The following is a 16,879-nucleotide window of genomic DNA, read 5'->3' on the forward strand; positions in this document are numbered from 1 at the left end:
GAGTCACGGCTAACTCGCTTTCCAGTGCTGCTTTGGACAGATCCCATTCCCTGGGGTTCGGTCAGCTTCCCAGATGACCTTTCACCTCCCGGGGGATCACCTTTACCCAGGGCCCTCGGGGCCTGGCCTTGCCCAGGACTCTGATGACAGGGTTCACAACCTGAAGACCTCTGTTCTCCAGGGACCCACTGAGTTCAGAAAGATGGGGGAAAAACGGGGTGTAAAATCAGGTGAGGCACTTTTTACAAAACCCACCCCAACAGGCAAAGGACACGTCTCACCAGCAAAGCCTGGGCACAGTCATGGGGGAAGGGGGACAATCCCACCCTATCCTGAGTTTCATGGAGGGGAGGGTCCACCTTGAGAGGCCCCCAGCCTGAGTTAGAAAAAGGGTTCACAGGGCGCCTGGGTGGCTCAGTTGGTTAAGCGACTGCCTTCGGCTCAGGTCATGATCCTGGAGTCCCAGGATCGAGTCCCGCATCGGGCTCCTTGCTCAGCAGGGAATCTGCTTCTCCCTCTGACCCTCCCCCCTCTCATGCTCTCTCTATCTCATTCTCTCTCAAATAAATAAAATCTTTAAAAAAAAAAAGAAAAAGAAAAAGGGTTCACAGACAGGAAGTCCCCTTGAAAGAATCTGTACGGAAGTGTGCAGGGTGGCAGGAGTGAGGCCAGCCACGGCACGCTGTCTCTCTCCCCACCCCCACTGCATCCCAGAGCACACCCTGTCCTTGAACTTGGTGTGGAACCCCCTTACTGACAGACTCACAGCCATGAGAAGAAAGTACAGAAACGCAGACAGAATTCTCAAGTGAAGAGATTGTGTGCTTGGCTTCTTTCTAATACCAATACCACTAATAAATAATACAAAGGAATGTGATCATACACTCCTCTCTCTTTCTCCTTCAAAACAGCATCTAGCCAAGCTGCTCAGGTTCCAGAGATTCTTCTTACAAAGCCCCTGAGCTGTCGCCCCTCGGCCTGGGTGGAAAGTCCTGCTCCCCTGAGCCTGAGACTGTGTTGGCTCCTGTGTCCTCCAGGCTCTGGGACATGGACACCCATGCCAGCCCATCCCCCGAGAGCAAGATCCTCTGCGGAGTCCCTCGCCCCTCTGCATGCTAAGACACAGGGTCTCCTTCCCATGCTGGGAGGGCCACACTGGAGGCCAAAGGGGATTAAACACTCAGACTCCTGCCTCCTGAGTTAGCTATCTCGCTCAAATGAGTCTGGCCTCTCTGAGGATCCTGGCTGATGATTTCTTGGATTGCTGAGGTGTTTTCTTCTTTTCAGGGAGGAATATAGTAAGAAGGGAAAGAGCTGTTCCTCTGCCAAGTCGCTCTGCCTCATCCTCCCACCCCATCCTGGCCCCAGACTACACAGAGGGTCCTCACCTAGTGTCACCCCCACCCAGGCCCCAGGGCTGGCTACAGACTACACCTCCGTTTGCCCACAGACCTCGGGGAACACAGTGTCCCTGCAGTGAGCACATTGGGAAACAAAATCTTGTTCTCTGGTGAAGCCAACGAAAGAAAAAAACCCAGAGTAAACATTTGAGAGCTGTAATGAGATCAGAGGATTTTAGAGATAGAAAGGATCATATAATCTGGGGGCCTTATTTTTGAAATTAAAACTAAACGTCTTTTTACAGAAGCAGTACTTGTTTATTATGGAAGACGGAGGAAATACTGATGAACCAAAAAATGGCGTTTGAAGCCTTGTGTGTCCCACTCGTGGAGGACAAGATCCATGTGCTCAGGCCCCTGCCCAACCCCCGTCAGGCCTCCCAAGTCCACGGACGGACGGGCTGCCCACACCCAAGAGGCCCCGTTGGTGCTCTGTGACCTGTGGGCGACAGATGGCAAACTGCAGATCCAGGTGGTGGGCTTGCAAGCACAGATTTTATAAGCACACAGGTTGACGTTGGAGTTGTCAGGATGACGTACCTGGGAGGAATAAAGCGGCTGGGGGCTCTCCGTGGCCTGATGGCGCTCACGGGCAGGCAGAGCCACGCATGTCTCCCTTAGGAAGGGGAAAGAACTGAGAAGCCAGTCCCCCAGCACGCCTGGCCTGAGTCTCTCCTGGTGTGTGTGCTTCCCTGAGAACATCCCCTTTGCATTTAGAACAGGATATGCAAAGCTTCCTCAGATCTGTGCATCGGAGGGCGAATCTGTGCCAAGTCTCCAAGCCAGGTCTCCGTGGGATGCTCCACAGCACCAACACACGCCTTTTCCTAGGGGGGCGTGGGTGTAGCAAAAATCAGATCATAAGGCGCGCACAGTTTTGGAACCGGATCTCTTCATTTAATGATATAGTGCAGACAATTTCCCTCTCCCGCAGACATTTATCTATGGCAGAGTTTTCAGGTTGGAACAGATTTCTTGTACAGGTGTTCCATAATTTATTACCTCCCTCTCCTCTCACTAGTGCTGCGATGAGCAGCCTCGTTTTCCAGATCTTTAATTATTTCTTAGGATGAACTCCAAGGATATCTATCCAAATGTTAGGCTTCTGAGAAACTGGCTTTCGGAAAGGGGACAGCAATGTTGGAGATTGTGCTCCCGGAATGCTGTGGCGGGCCCGCGGGGACGGCAGCCTCTGTGCTTGGTTCCCCGCCTGTAAACAGGGCGACAGCAGTGCCCCCCTCACGGGGGTGGTGAGGCCACATGCAGTGTATCCAGGGGGCACCTCCGGTGTCTGGGGGGTGGGGGGCTGGGGTGTCTGCTGTGACTGCGGCTGGGTTTAGTTGCCTTGTTTGGGGAGGAGGTCTCTCCTCTTTGAAACTTCCTCGTAGAGTTGGGGAAGGCAGATCCCTAAGAGAGCCCCGCTCCCCTTCCCTGCCCTTCCAACAGGCTCCCAGATAATTCTGGTTGTCTCCTTAGGGATGATTATTTACCTTTGCACACTCATTATTTCGAGAAACCTGGGTGGGGGTGAGGTGGCCTGAGCCTGTCCCCAGATCCCCAGCGGTCTCCCGTTGACTTCCCTGGGCCCCTGTTTATGCCTCTTGGGCCCGGAATGCCCGCATTTACCAGCCCCCTTGGCCACCAGGCCGCTGTAGTCGGGAGGGCTCCCGGAGGAGGGGGCACCCTAGCTGCACCCCGACCCCAGCACCGCCCCCCTCCGCCACACACAAGGCAAACCGGAGACAAAAGCTCTGCTTCTGAAGCTGAAGCTTCTCCCTTTCTCGTACCAACGTGCCCCTCTTAAATGGAAATGAAGCAATTCCCCAGTCCTCATTACACTGGTTTTAGGTCATTCCTGGGGAGATTCAATCCTGTGGCTGCTCAGATATTTTTAGATGAACCGAAAGCCGCATGGAAATTAAAGGCTGCGACCTCCCCGGCGTGATGAGCCCTGGGTGGCCGGGTGCCCTCGGGCCCACCGCTCTGGCAGCGGCCCAGGCTGCCTCTGCACAAGGGCGCAGGATGAGCACCTGGAGAGGGAAGGCGCCCCTAGGTGCGAGGCAAGGGAGCTGGCTGGGGGCACACACAGCAAGCCCCCACCCGGGCCCGTGTGGGACGGCAGTGTGCACAGATTTCGCCCTTGACCTCCCGGTCCTCCTGATCTGGTCTTTATGGGTGTCTCAGTGGAACCCAGTGCTGCAGCCTGGCCCCTCCTCAGGAGGCGGAAGGAGCACAAGGGAACTCCAGTGATGATGCCCGAGAGCACGCTGCATGCTGCCTGGAGGCCACCCGAGCCCCTGCCCGTGAAATTAGCGCCCAGACCTGCCCCTTTCCCAAGTGGGTCGTGCCCCTCTATTCTCTGCTGTATGCACTCCGGGTGAGGGCAGGGTCTGTCCCGCGGGCTGTCAAAGCTCAGGCCCCCAGCGTAGGCTAGCACTGAGCACGTGTCCAGTCATACCTGAACTAACTCCTGCCTTGGCGTGTGGGACCCATACCTGAGATGCCTGGAACACCCCCCTCCCCGCACCCCACGTGCACCTCCACTGCATCACGGCTGTTGCCCAACCCCGGGGCTGCTTGCTCATGCTTTGCAAAGAACTCCATCCGGGCCTCTTTGATGAGTGAGTGGTTTATTCCCATGCTCCCTGGGAAAACTGTAAAGCAGTGTGGCTCTTTGGAACGTCAGGATTTTGAGTCATGGGAGATAATCCACCAGGATTGGTCTGCAGGGTCAGTGAGCAAAAGTGGGGCACACTCAGGGCGCACAGAGGGCAGAGGTGGAGGTGGGAGTGCCTGGCAAGGCGGCCCTCCGAGACAGTCGACACCAGCAACAGGGAAGCTGATGGGTGCTGGCAGCCTCACACACAACGAGGGAGCCCCACCGGGTGCGTTTAAGGGCAAGAACGTCAATGTGGAAGTTCTAGATCGGGCTTTTAGAAATAGCTGTCACACCTGACATATGGCGGTACGACCATACCTAAGATCAGGTAAGAGATCTGGACGCCTGCCTTTCATTCCTCCAGGATGGACGGTGCACGCCCTTCACAGTGAGCCCAGGGAACGTGGCATACTCCTGTGGCGTCTGTCGCTGGGGAGCCCATCGCCGCCCACAGGGGAGAAGAGTGACCTCCCGCCATCCTGATTCCCTCTGAGCCGTGCAGGCCAAGGGCACCTCTGCTAGGCTCTCTCCTGCTCAGGGGTGGGGAGGGGGCACCAGCCCTCACCAATTTCTTTGTGGGCGAGCCTGGGAAACACCAAGAAGAGAGGCGGCAGCTTTCGTGGCTTCTCCCAAGAGCATAACGAAGACCCCTCGGGTCTGAGCACAGTCATGACTGGCGCCTCCAGAGGGGGGCTCCTCAGGGCCAGGGAACTTTCCAGGTGCTGCTGGCAACTGCTAAGATCCAAATTAATGTGTATCCCAGAATCAGCCTTGTTTTGGAAAAGAGCCCATGTGGTACATTAATAAAATGCAGTCTTGACAAAACCGCGTCACTCACCTTGTTCTGTGCATGGACCCTCGTTCCACTAAGTGCTGTCCTTTCTGATTGTAGATCATGGGTGTTCAATTTCGGAACCAACATTCCTCCCGAGGAGACTGGTACCTGAAATAAATATGATAGACATTCACAAACAAAAACTTACAAAACCCTCCCAACCCTCTTCTCTGTCAAGCAGTGTATTAATTTTCTTGTTGGTGATGGAAGAAATGACCACAAACTTAGTGGCTTAAACCAACGCAGATGCATTTTCTAGGTTCTGGAAGTCAGAGGTCTGAAATCAAGGTGTCAGCAGAGCTGTGCTCCTCCTGGAAGTTGGAGGGGAGAACATGCGCCTTGCCTTCTTGAGCTTCCAGAGGCCACTTGCTCTCCTTGACTTGTGACCGCACCACCCAGATGACCTCTTCTTCCAGCCGCGCATCTCCTCCTTTTCTTCTGGCTCTCCGGCCTTCCTCTTATAACGACCCTTGTGATGATACTGGACCCACCTGGATAGTCCAGGATACTCTCCCTGTCTCAGTATCACCTCTGCAAGGTCCCTTCCTGCCAAGGAAAGGTGACATAGTCATTGGTTCCAGGAACGAGGACATGGACATCAGGGGTGGGGGGAGTGGTCATTCTGCCCACTAAGGCAGAGAAGAGGCAGCGTCCGCAAACTGCCTTCCTCCTGGTTTCTCTGATTTGGGTCATTTTAACCCATTAGGAGAGAACCGGCTCCATTAGCCCGGCCCCTCCCATCTGAGCAGCATGTTCTCAGGGAAATGCACCTGCCCACCCCTGACCTGAATGCCTTCTGCAGCTGCCCCTGCTCTCCAGAAGCCTCCCTTTCCTGATGCTCTGCCAACTCTCAGATGACATCAGGGCAAAGCCTTCGGTGAGGGCTGGGGTCTCTAACACGGCTCGTGGATGGTTCTTCCTCCCTTTCCACAGGGAATTCATAGGCCATATGTGGGCATCAGCCACCCAGCCGTGACAGGAGGTGGGAGTAGGGAGGCGAAGGTGCTCTTCGGAGCGGGCTTCTGAGAAGCCTCTACCACCCAAATGAGGATTCAGGAATCCCAGTCCACATGTCAGGAACTCCTACTGAAGTATGTGTGTCCCGAGGAAGAAGCACCAGGCAGACCCACATCGTGACCTCCCAGCTGTCTTCATCTCCTCTCTAGGCCCACCCGGATGCTGTCCAGTCTGGCCCCCGACTGCCTGGTTTCAGGTGACCAGAGAGAAAGCCCATGGGCCCACCGGACAGAATTCGGTTCCTCCCATGGATGTGGACAACATGCCCCCCTTAGGACAGTTGGGGCAGCAAATGTGGGACCACCGACTTGCCATCAGGAACAAAATCAAACCTACAGAACTTCCCAAGAGGTCAACTCGCTGCTCTGGGGTCTAGTTCTTCCTGCAACGCAGGGATCAGGGCCGTCGTGAGAATATACACACCTGAGGAGGCAGCGTGCTCTGGGAGGGCGGCGGGCAGTGGACTGTGCCGTGGGGCCCTGCCACTCAGTGGCCCTGGAGGAGGGTAAGTGGCCCCCTACGCTGCCGTCCCCCACCCACCACCCACCACCCACCACCCCAGAGTGTTTTCAAATCCAAATGCTGTCACTAGCCCTGTGATGCTTCCTTCTCTGGTCCCATGACACTTTCCTCTCCCAGGACTGGGGCCTCCTGTCCCGAGAAGAAGAGGAGGGGGAGATACCAACTGCAGCTCAGTCTAGGAGCCCACGGTGGGGAGAAGCTGATACATGCGTGTATGTTTGTTATATCTGGTCTGCGCACAGAAAAGGACGAACAGGAAATAAGAAATTTAGCAATACTGCTTACGTCCCCAGGGTGGGATGAAGTGAAACATTGGCTTTCTTTGCTATCCATTTCTGCACTCTTTGAATTAGAATATTTTACAATGAGCATATAATTCTAGGATTATTTCTGTTATCATAAAACATACATTTTTAACAAAATGAGAAAAAATACTATTGAAGTGTATGTGACCTGGAGAGATAGTCACACTATACAGAATAAGAAGTTGCAACACGGCAGGCACAACAGAATCTCATTTTTTGCAAGGAAAGGTGTCGAAACAGGAAATATCTCCAAGGATGATATTTTGGTGCGCTAAAATGTTTAAAATGCTTATCTTTGAATGGTGGAACTCTTATTTATATGTCCTCATGCCTTTCTGTATTTTTTAAATATTTTTTTGTTTTTTATTATTTTTTAAAGATGTATTTATTTATTTTGAGAGAGAGCGCACGTGCATGCTCGTGTGTGGGGCGGGGGCAGAGGGAGAGAATCTTTCAATCTTTCAGGCTGAGCGAGGAGCCTGAAATGGGGCTCAATCCCATGACCCATGAGATCATGACCTGAGCCAAAACCAAGAGTTGGACACTTAACCGAGCGAGCCACCCAGGCGCCCTATCTGTATTTTTTTTTTTAACATGAGGTGGGAAACACACAAGGGTTCCAAATGGCAGCACCCTGGGCTCTTTTCTGGGCCACTGCTGGGAGTGTCTGCTTGGCCAGCTCCACCCACCACTGCCACTGCCTGGCTCAGACCCGAGCCCGCTGGAGAAGCCTGGCACCACGGACAGGGCCCTGGAGGGCGCTCAGAGTCTGGATCTGGGCACCTACCAGCAATGTGACGGAGGGCGAGTCACCGTAGCAACTTCAGCCTTGGTTTCTTTACTTGTAAGAGGGAGATCAGAGCTGGCCAGCCCCCCTCCCAGGACCGGGAAGCTCTCGGTGTGTGTCTGTTGTAGATTTCATTTCTGTCTTGTTATTTGTAATTCCGAGTTTTGACTTTCATCCCAGATAGCATTCTTAGGTGTCCATGTCCCAATTTATTTTTGGAGGGGCCTGCCTTGTTAGTATATGTGGATTTTGAAGTCTCATAAACACTTGGTCTCCAACAGCTGTTCCCCTCCATCCAGTGGCCTTGAACACTTTCTTTGTATTCACTGCCCGTGGCGCTCTCTGTGATTTAATTTGCGAGAAGCAGAAAGGACCTCTGCCAAAAGCTATCGGCCCCGTCAGCCTGCCACGACGGATTGTCATAAATGACTCCTGAGTAAAGGAAATGAAGGCTAGAAGGAGGGTCCACACAGCAGGCCTGCAGCCCCCTCCTCCGGGAGGCCCAGCTGTCCGTGCCCAGCGAGGCTGAGGGCTGGGCTTGCTCACCGGGCCTGTCTGGGCACACCTCCTCTCTCCTGGCCCTCTGCTCCTCCCCACCCTACCCAGGAGATGGTTGTGTGTTTTGTTTCCTGCTTCATCCCCTAGGAGAACACACCTGATTTAAATGTTAACAGAGTCACCTGCAGGAGGATTGGCTGCACCATTCATCCTGCCAAATTCTCTCCTCTAGGGTACAGCCAAGTGGTAGGTGCTTTTTAAAGACTCCTGGAGAAACAGCACAGTTTTTAGCAACAGGCCCTTCAAGGGCTTCTCTATCTTTTTAAAATCTCGCTCATCCCAAATCCGCAAAACAGGCCTTTCCCTGCCCTTCTCCCATGCCCACCCACCTGCCAAAGGAGCAGATCTGAGATATCATTTGCTTCTGTGTGCTTTCTGCCTCCCAGATCACCAGCTTCATCATTATAAAGAACCTGTGTAGCTCTTCACACGCAGCACACATTTCTCCTCCCTGAGAAGGAGGTGAAGCATCTTTTTTTCCTGACCACTAGTGATTTATAATCCTTGTGACTCCCAGCTGGGTTTCTGAGGCCCTGCCCATGTACCTTCAGAGTCTTTTCAGGCCAGCAAAGAGAAACAGAATAATAATCTGCTGAAAGAATAACATAAAAATATGTAAGTAATGTACGTATGTGCGCATGTGTGTGTGTGTGTAAAATTTTTTATTAAAAGAATTGGAATCAAGAGAATCCCAAAGAGGTTTGGTGACTTATCCAAGTTCCCAGCAAGGGCATACAAAGTGGAAAACAAATGGCAAATTTCCCTTTTCTTGACTCATTAAACCACATTCAGTCCCAGGCGACACTGATGCCGAGAGAGTGGGAATGTATCCCATTGTTTGCAAGTCATTATTCCCTGAGGATGAACTTGGCACCAGGAGCTCTTCGCCCCACTCATATAGAGCCCATTACAGGCCTGTTGTTAACACAAATCAATGTCATTCTCCTCCCCCAAAGCCCTTCAACATCCGGGGTTCCCTACTGAACTAAGCAAAAAGCTCCTTGGCCTGATGTCGTAGACTTCTTTTGGAGAGGTACCCCAACCTCTCCCCTCATGGGTGGGTCCCACATCCTGTCTAAAACAAAAAAAACACATAACGAAGTTGTTACCCTGAGCCAGGCACTGTGTTTGTCCCATGTGGCCTCAAGCTCCCCCCTCCCCCAAGAGTGTGGAAACAGAACCCTTGCACTGAGGGCAGGTTGACTCAAGGGCGCCATATTTGGCCCACGTGCATGGAAGGGCAGAGGAGGAGAGAGCGAAACAGTTGTGATGAGTCTGTGGACAACCGTCCCAGAGAAAGACGTTTACCCCGGTTCCTCACAGCAGTGCTGTCCTATCCCTGACCCGCCCAAAGCCCAGCTGTGCCTCTGCCACCGAGTTCTGTGAGGGCTGTGCCCTTGTAAGCCCACTAATAAATTATTTTTGCCCATTTGGCTTGAGTGGTTCCTGTTACTTATAACCTAACAGTCCCGAAGATACTCGGCTTAGCTAGAAAGTCTGCCAGTTATTCTGTGCTAATCAGCCACCATTCAAAATAACAACATCCAGGGGGCACCTGGGTGGCTCAGTCGGTTAAGCATACACTCTAGATTTTGGCTCAGGTCATGATCTCAGAGTCATGAGATCCAGCCCCGCGTTGGGCTCCGTGCTCAGCATGGAGTCTGCTCAGGATTCTTTCCTCTCTCTCTGCCCCCCGCCCCCCGCAACCCTTGGCATACATGTTCTCTAACTCTCTCTCTCTCTCAAATAAATAAATCTTTTTTTAAAAAATAACAACATCCAGGTGGTACTGGCAGGGCACTGTTGGAAATGGCTAACAGATGCTTTGGTCACTCATATTTGAGTGTGAACCAGTTTGGTAACTTCCTTTCCTCCAAGACTGACCAGATAGGATCAGGGACATTTGGGGGATTCAGAGTTTTGGTGAAGATGAAGATGAAGATAGAAGAAGAAGAAAGAAGAAGAAGAAAGAAGAAGAAAGAAGAAGAAGAAGAAGAAGAAGAAGAAGAAGAAGAAGAAGAAGAAGAAGAAGAAGAAGAAGGAGAAATTTTAGAGAACGGGGTCCCAGAGGAGGGCAACCCTAGGTCTAGGGAAGGCACCTTCAGCTGCTGGAAAATGTGCCCAAGGTTAGTCCTGCTCCCAGTAATAGGGAAAATAATTCATTATCATAATGACTCATTAGTATTTTTAATTTACACAATGTCTTCCTTCCAAGGAACTCATTATGTTGATGGAGGTTCATTATAAGAAAGAGATTTGGGAGTGGAATTTATGTTGGACACAGTCTTCTAAATATGGCAACAAGGACCTTTATTACATGAGTGCATAACTTGAAGCAAATCTCTCTCTATAAGCTAATTAGGAAGGGAGGTAAAACTGTGTCATGTCCGGGTGATGCTGAAAGAGAGATGTGCAGCTCTCTTAAAGCATTATGAAAACCACATTCCTAGCCAAATATTAAATTCATTAAACTTGAAACTAACATAATGTTCTATGTCAATTATATCCCAACAAAAAAATCCGTGGTGCTCCTAAAATCATAAAATATCTTGAGTTTAGTATATTTGAATAGCATTAAATATTGCTTGATGAGAAAAATATATTGTAAATTTTACATTTTAGCATAAGACAACTGAGGGGTATTTCTATTCAGATACTTTCAAAGCCAGCTTGAAAGAACTGTCACTCTGGCTCTGGAAAGTTACTGGTGTAGATCTTAAAGGAGCAGACACCTGCACTGGGGAATCCCATTTGGTACTTCTCCATGTGTGCAGTAACAGAACATCCCATAGGGATCGTGGGAGACTCACACACTGACCTTACAAGGTATATAGAGACCGTTTCCAAGATCATATCACCTGAGGAGGCCGGCAACACAGGTTCCCACAGAAAATGAGGCATTAGGAAGCATCTGAGTCATCAGCTTCTTATGCGGTATTCTTGGTTTGGGGTCAGACAGCGGTGAGGGGGAGTCAGATTTTTCCCTTTGCCCCCAACCTCAACTCATCCTCCCTATCCAGTTCCATTCATTCAGCAAGTGTTTATCAAGGGCCTCTAAATGCCAGCCCCGGTGTTAAGGATGAGGGGTACTGTGAGGACCCCTACCCCCATGCATTCTCCCGGCATGGATAGGCATTAAGCAGGTTGTTACGTAATTAACCCACACTCACTGTTCAGGTAAGTACCGTGATGGAAGAGTGTGTGCACACTGTTATGAGCACATGGGGGTGGAATGGGGGCCCACATTAGCAATGAGGTGGCATCTAAGATTTAGAGGAGAGGCAGAGAAGAAGTGGAAAGGGTGGGAGGGGGGGTGGGACAGGGAGGAGGGTGTTCCAGGTGTGGAGCACAATCTGGGCAAAGAGGCTCAACCGAGGGTGGCTGAAGCTGTGAGCAAGGCGGAGAGTGGGGCTGGGTGAGGCTGGAAGGTCAATGCCAATGACATCAAGATTTCATGACACCAAGGGCTGATTTCAAGCAGAAGGAAGCAAATTTGCATTTTTAAGGATCACTCTGTCAGCTTTATGGAGGAAGCCACGGGGGTGTGGGGGCAGGAGAGGGCACCGAGAGCCCTAGTTTACACATTCTGTCGCAGGGACCGGGGTGCTTGGGTAGTGCTAGTGTGGACATAAAGAGAAGCAGACAGGCTGAAAGCATGTGACAGAGGCCGCTTCAGATAAACTACGTACAGGAGGTGAGGAAGGGGAGGCGCCAAGGATGAGTGGGTGGGTGCACAGTCACGCCATCTACTGAGGTGGGCTCAACTAGAGGAGGAGCAGATCGGTGAGGAAGATCGAGAGCTGAATTTTGGACAAGCTAAGTAGGAGGCATTTGAGATATGAACTTGGAGCTCAGAAGAGAGACCGGGGCTACATGGAGACCTCTGGGCAGCCAGAGCCAATGATGGCAGGCATGTGGGGCTGCAGGCAGGGGTGAGATCCTCACAGAGAGCAGGGGGATAAGGGAGGAGGCCAGGACTGGGCTGGGTGGGACTACGGTCTTTCCAGGTCACGCCAGCTCTGGAGCTTGAAGAAGACGGAGCAGGGACAGGAGGAGCCATGACTCAAGAGTGGAAGCACAGGGCCTATGCAGACCGCGCTCCCCGGGAGTCCAGATAGCCATGTCAAGTGCTGCTGGGGGTCAGGAGGGCTGAGAATGGAGGCAACACAAGGGTCACAGGGGACCTTAGCAAGAGTCGCCAATGGTTGGGGAGAAAACCAGGATGGAGTGGTTGCAGAGTGAGCAGGAAGTGAGGAAGGGAAGATAGAAACCAGCTGGGAAGGAGAGGAGGAAGACAGAGCAGGGTGTGGAGCAGGGACTCATCCCAGCTCGCCCAGGACTCCCCTAGTGTTGTCACTAAAAGTCCTCCATGCTGGGAATCCACTTAGTCCTGGGGAAATCCAGACTGCTAGTCACCGTAAGGTGGAGTGTAGCAAAGTTATTGCTCTTGTTGTTTTTAGACAAGGAAATGGACATTTATGAATGCTAATGGGAAGGATCCACCTGATGGGGGAGGGGCGAGCCCTGGTCAGTTGTCCTGACTCCATGTCACTCACACAAGTGTTAAAATGCTGTGGCTTCCGCATCCTCCCCAGGCCATCCAAAGTCCAACCCTCATGGTGCACCAGCAAAACCAGTGTTTCTGGAGCAAGATGACTGAATTTGCTCCCTGCTGTCACATATGAGGGAGGCTCTTGCCTGCCACTCTTGGGACACAATGAGAGCACCTGCTTTACAGCAGGGAGAACCTGTGTGGACACTGGGGCCTCTGCTCATTAAAAGCATGAAGGTGCTTAATTGGGATTTTGTTTTTAAAATTCCCCCAAATGAGGGCTAGATAGAACTGCTATGAGTAACACTTCTTTAAAAACACCTGCTGAATCCCAGCCAGGTAATCAGATGAGGCCCTGGGCCCACAGGCCAGGAGGAGTTCCAGGCACACCACTGACTTTCCAGACTGGGGCAGGGAGACCAGAGGAGCAGTCCCAGCAGAGCCCAGAGAGAGCTCAGCCCTGCCCTGAGTGCCACAGCAGCCCAGACCCCACCCCTGGGGCAGGTGGGGAGGCCCAGGAACAACGTGGCCAGGAGCTCAACTCTGGGAGGGTTTTGTGCCTCATCCAAAGCAGCCTCACTGGCTGGCAGGAAACCAAAAGCCAATGGGCAAAGATCTCAAACTTTTGGATTCATTCATTCTTTCTCCATAGAAGGGCCAGACAGAACTCCCCAGAGCCTCACGCATGGCTCCAGAATCCTTCTGAATGTGGGTGGTGGAGGTGGGGGTGATCCTATTTGTGATTTCAAGAGCTTCAGACCCCACCCATCTCCCCTGTTGTGTAAAATCTGCCTCCTCACCCTAACCTACCAATCCTGTGGGTTAAAATATCTTAAGGATGAGACAAGTAATGAGCTGGGGCTTGCCCTAGAAGATATTAAAATGTACTGTGAATAATTAGAATAGTGTGGTCTTGACATAATAATTAATAGATCAGTGGAACAGACTAGAGCTCAGAAAGAGAAGCAACTTAATGAGAATTTGGTATACAATAAAGACGGCATCACAACTCAAAAGAAAGGAAAGCATACGCAATAAATAAGCAGTGCTGTGTGACACTGTTTATTAAGAATACAAGGGAGGGGGCACCTGGGTGGCTCAGTCAGTTAAGCATCTGACTCTTGATTTTGGCTCAGGTCATGATCTCAGAGTTCTGGGATCACGACCCGTGTCAGGCTCCCTGCTCAGTGGGGAGTCTGCTTGAGATTCTCTTTCTCTGTCTCTCCCTCTGCACCTCCCCTCATGCTCACACACACACACACACACACTCTCTCTCTCAAATAAATAAATCTTTAAAAAAAAGAATATAAGGGAGAGAGCATGAAAGAGAAAGAAATAAAAAGAAAGGCTCCTTACCTACCCTATTCAAAAGTGACTTCCAGATGCATTAAAAAGCTAAGAAAATGTTATAAGAAAATAGGGGGGGAATGTAATTATTTCGAATAACAAGGGATTTTTTTTTATCATAAAAGTGAATAAATCAGTCTTAATGATAAATATTCAGCCTGACTACATAAAAAATGTAAACTTCTGTGTGGCAAACTGAAACATCAAAAACAAAACTAAAAAAGAATTTGCCAAACTGGGGTGGGGGGAGGACTTGCAGTAAATGTGCCAAAGAAGGTTTATAAGGCAATTTTAAGAGATAACGATCTCAATAGAAAAATGGGCAAGGGACATGAACAGGCAATTAGCAAAAGAAATACAAATGGCCAATAAACTACCACCAACACCACCAACTTCAATATCACTAGCAACCAAAGAAATGCAAAGGAAAGTAAGATGTCATATCTCATCCATCAGTTTTGCAAAGATCATTCACTTGAGAACAATAGGAAGTAAAAAAAATAAGCACTTCCAGTGCTGGTGGGAATATAAATCGCTACAGTTTTTCTGGAGAGTAATTTGGTTAATATATATCAAAGTCTTAAAAATGCTCACACACTAGGTCTCTGTAATTTCACAACTAGGGACCCATCCTAAGGCAATAACCAAAGATGTAAACAAAAATATATGTACAAAAGCATTTATCACGGAGTCATTTTCAATAGTGAGAAGTTGGAAACAAGCTAAATATCCCACAATAGGGGGTTAATTAAATAAATTATGGAACATTCATCCAATAGACTCATTCTAAATAGAAGTAACATTTTAAAGGATATTACATGATGTGAGAAAACATTTAAAATATAATGTTAAGTGGGAAAACATAGGACTCAGAATGATATATACAGTGTGGTTCCAGATAAGAGTAGGGGACAAGCATAGAAAAAGGCTTAAAGAAAATAGACCAAAAATGTTACCAGTGGTTATTTCTTAATGATGGAATTACAGGGTTTTTTTTTTTATTACTCTCATATATTTTTATTTCCCCACTTTTTAAGTGAATACTCATCAGAAAAAAAAGGTGATCTTGAATAAATGCCTCCTCCCATACCTCACCCCCACATACAAGTCCTAAGATGGCACCTGCTAAGATGAGAACAGATCCCTTGGTTTCCTTAGCTGTGAGCTGGGACCCAGCAAGTAGTGTTGGCCTAAGGGAATGAGAGAAAAGAGACAGATGTTTAGAGGGAGGGGAGAGAGGAGAACTAAGGGAGGGAACTGAGAATGGTCCAGAATGTGGAATAATGCTGAGACCATACTGGCCTTGCTGGGGCCTAGATAATACTCTAGCATCCATTCATTTGATTTTCTGAAGAGATCAGAAGAGTCTGGGCACCTTGGAGTCCAGACTCCAAAATGGTAAAAGGAAACCTCAGGGAGACCTCTGATGTAGCTGGATGGTGGCCCTCTTCTTCTCCATCCTCCTCTCTCCTTCCTTTTCAGTGGCTTCTTAGGGGAAAGGCAGTGCAGAGAAAATTCTAGGATAATGATGAGAGTGGAGGAACAATAAGAACCCCAATAAGCACTGGGGCTGGCTGGTCATCTTTTGGGACTACTGTCCCCTTCCCGATTTTGCCCAGAACGATATGGGCTCTCAGGAAACATAAAATTTGGGGTTAAGAGGCTCTCCTAGACTGAAAGTTTGCTGTTTAATCCTTCACCAGCCATTGTGCACCCCACGGTCCTTGGAGCAGGTGGGCCAGGAAGTGACCCCCCCACCTCTGCACAGCACAGCCTGAAAGGTGCCTCTGCATTTATTCCTCACCAACTGATACTTCTGAACACCTGCTACTATCAGGCATGTGCGGGGTGATCTGCATTCAAAGCTGAAGAAAATACAGTCCTCCCCTTCTAGGAGCTCACTGATTACTAAGAAAAGGCACCAAAAAACAACCGTAATAATCTGCTTCTCACTAAGAAATGGACTTACTACATGCCAGACATTGTGCTGAAAGTTACAATGCTTTTCTTTCTTTTTTCTTTCATATATAAAAAAACACACACACACATACACACATAGTTGACCCTTGAACAACACAGGGTCAGGGGCACCAACCCCCCATGCAGTCAAAAATCTGTGTATAGGGACATCTGGGTGGCTCAGTTGGTTAAGTGTCTGACTCTTGATTTCAGCTCAGATCATAATCTCAGGGTCGTGAGATCAAGCCCCTCATCGGGCTCTGCTCAGTACAGAGTTTGCTTGGGATTCTCTCTCTCTCTCTCCCTCTCCCTGCCTCTCTAAAATAAATAAGTAAATTCTTCAAAAAAAAAAAAAGCTGTGTATAATTTTGACCCCCCCAAAACTTAACTACTAATAGCCTACTATTGTCCGGAAGACTTAACTAATAATATAAACAATCAAATAACACATATTTAAATATATATCATATGCTATATTCTAATAATTAAGTAAGTTAGAAAAAAGAACACATTATTAAGAAGAGCATAAGGAAGAGAAAGTGCATTTATAGTACTGTAGCTATTGAAAAACATCCACGTATAAGTAGACCAGTGCAGTTTGAACCTATGTTGTTCTAGGGTCAACTGTATGTTTATACTTCTTTACACACAGTAAAACTCTGCATCTGTGTGTGTGTGTATACAGTTGTGAGTTTTTGTAAATGCACAGTGTTGAGTAAATGCATTAGACTATGGCATGATTCAGAGCAGTTCCTTCATCCCAAATATTTCCTCACGGTCACCCATTCCCTTCATAGTCATCCCTCCTTCCACCCCAAGCACCCTGCAATCACTGATGTGTTTGTTCTCAGTCCCTATAGGTTCGCCTTTCCCAGAATGTCATGTAAATGGAATCATACAGTATGTACCCTTTCAGGTCTGGCTTGACTTTTGTCAGT

The 16,879-nt window shown here is 49.5% G+C and overlaps 1 protein-coding gene across 1 annotated transcript in view; it reads right to left on the bottom strand.

The window, feature by feature from the left end:
- Nucleotides 1-1,650: 1,650 nt before the first annotated feature.
- The window catches only part of DHRS12 (dehydrogenase/reductase 12), a gene marked incomplete at its 5' end in the record, with an annotated part of 33,284 nt that continues 18,055 nt past the window's right edge, over nucleotides 1,651-16,879 (bottom strand). The window contains 4 exon segments of the mRNA XM_045868538.3: nucleotides 1,651-2,227; nucleotides 4,898-5,002; nucleotides 6,273-6,334; nucleotides 11,456-11,464. Coding sequence (XP_045724494.1) covers nucleotides 2,114-2,227; nucleotides 4,898-5,002; nucleotides 6,273-6,334; nucleotides 11,456-11,464 — 290 coding nt within the window.

This window comes from Mirounga angustirostris, unplaced genomic scaffold (genome assembly GCF_029215605.1).
Source record: "Mirounga angustirostris isolate CCGP_5_RB_7025 unplaced genomic scaffold, mMirAng1.0.hap1 SCAF_3, whole genome shotgun sequence".
NCBI lineage: Eukaryota > Metazoa > Chordata > Mammalia > Carnivora > Phocidae > Mirounga > Mirounga angustirostris.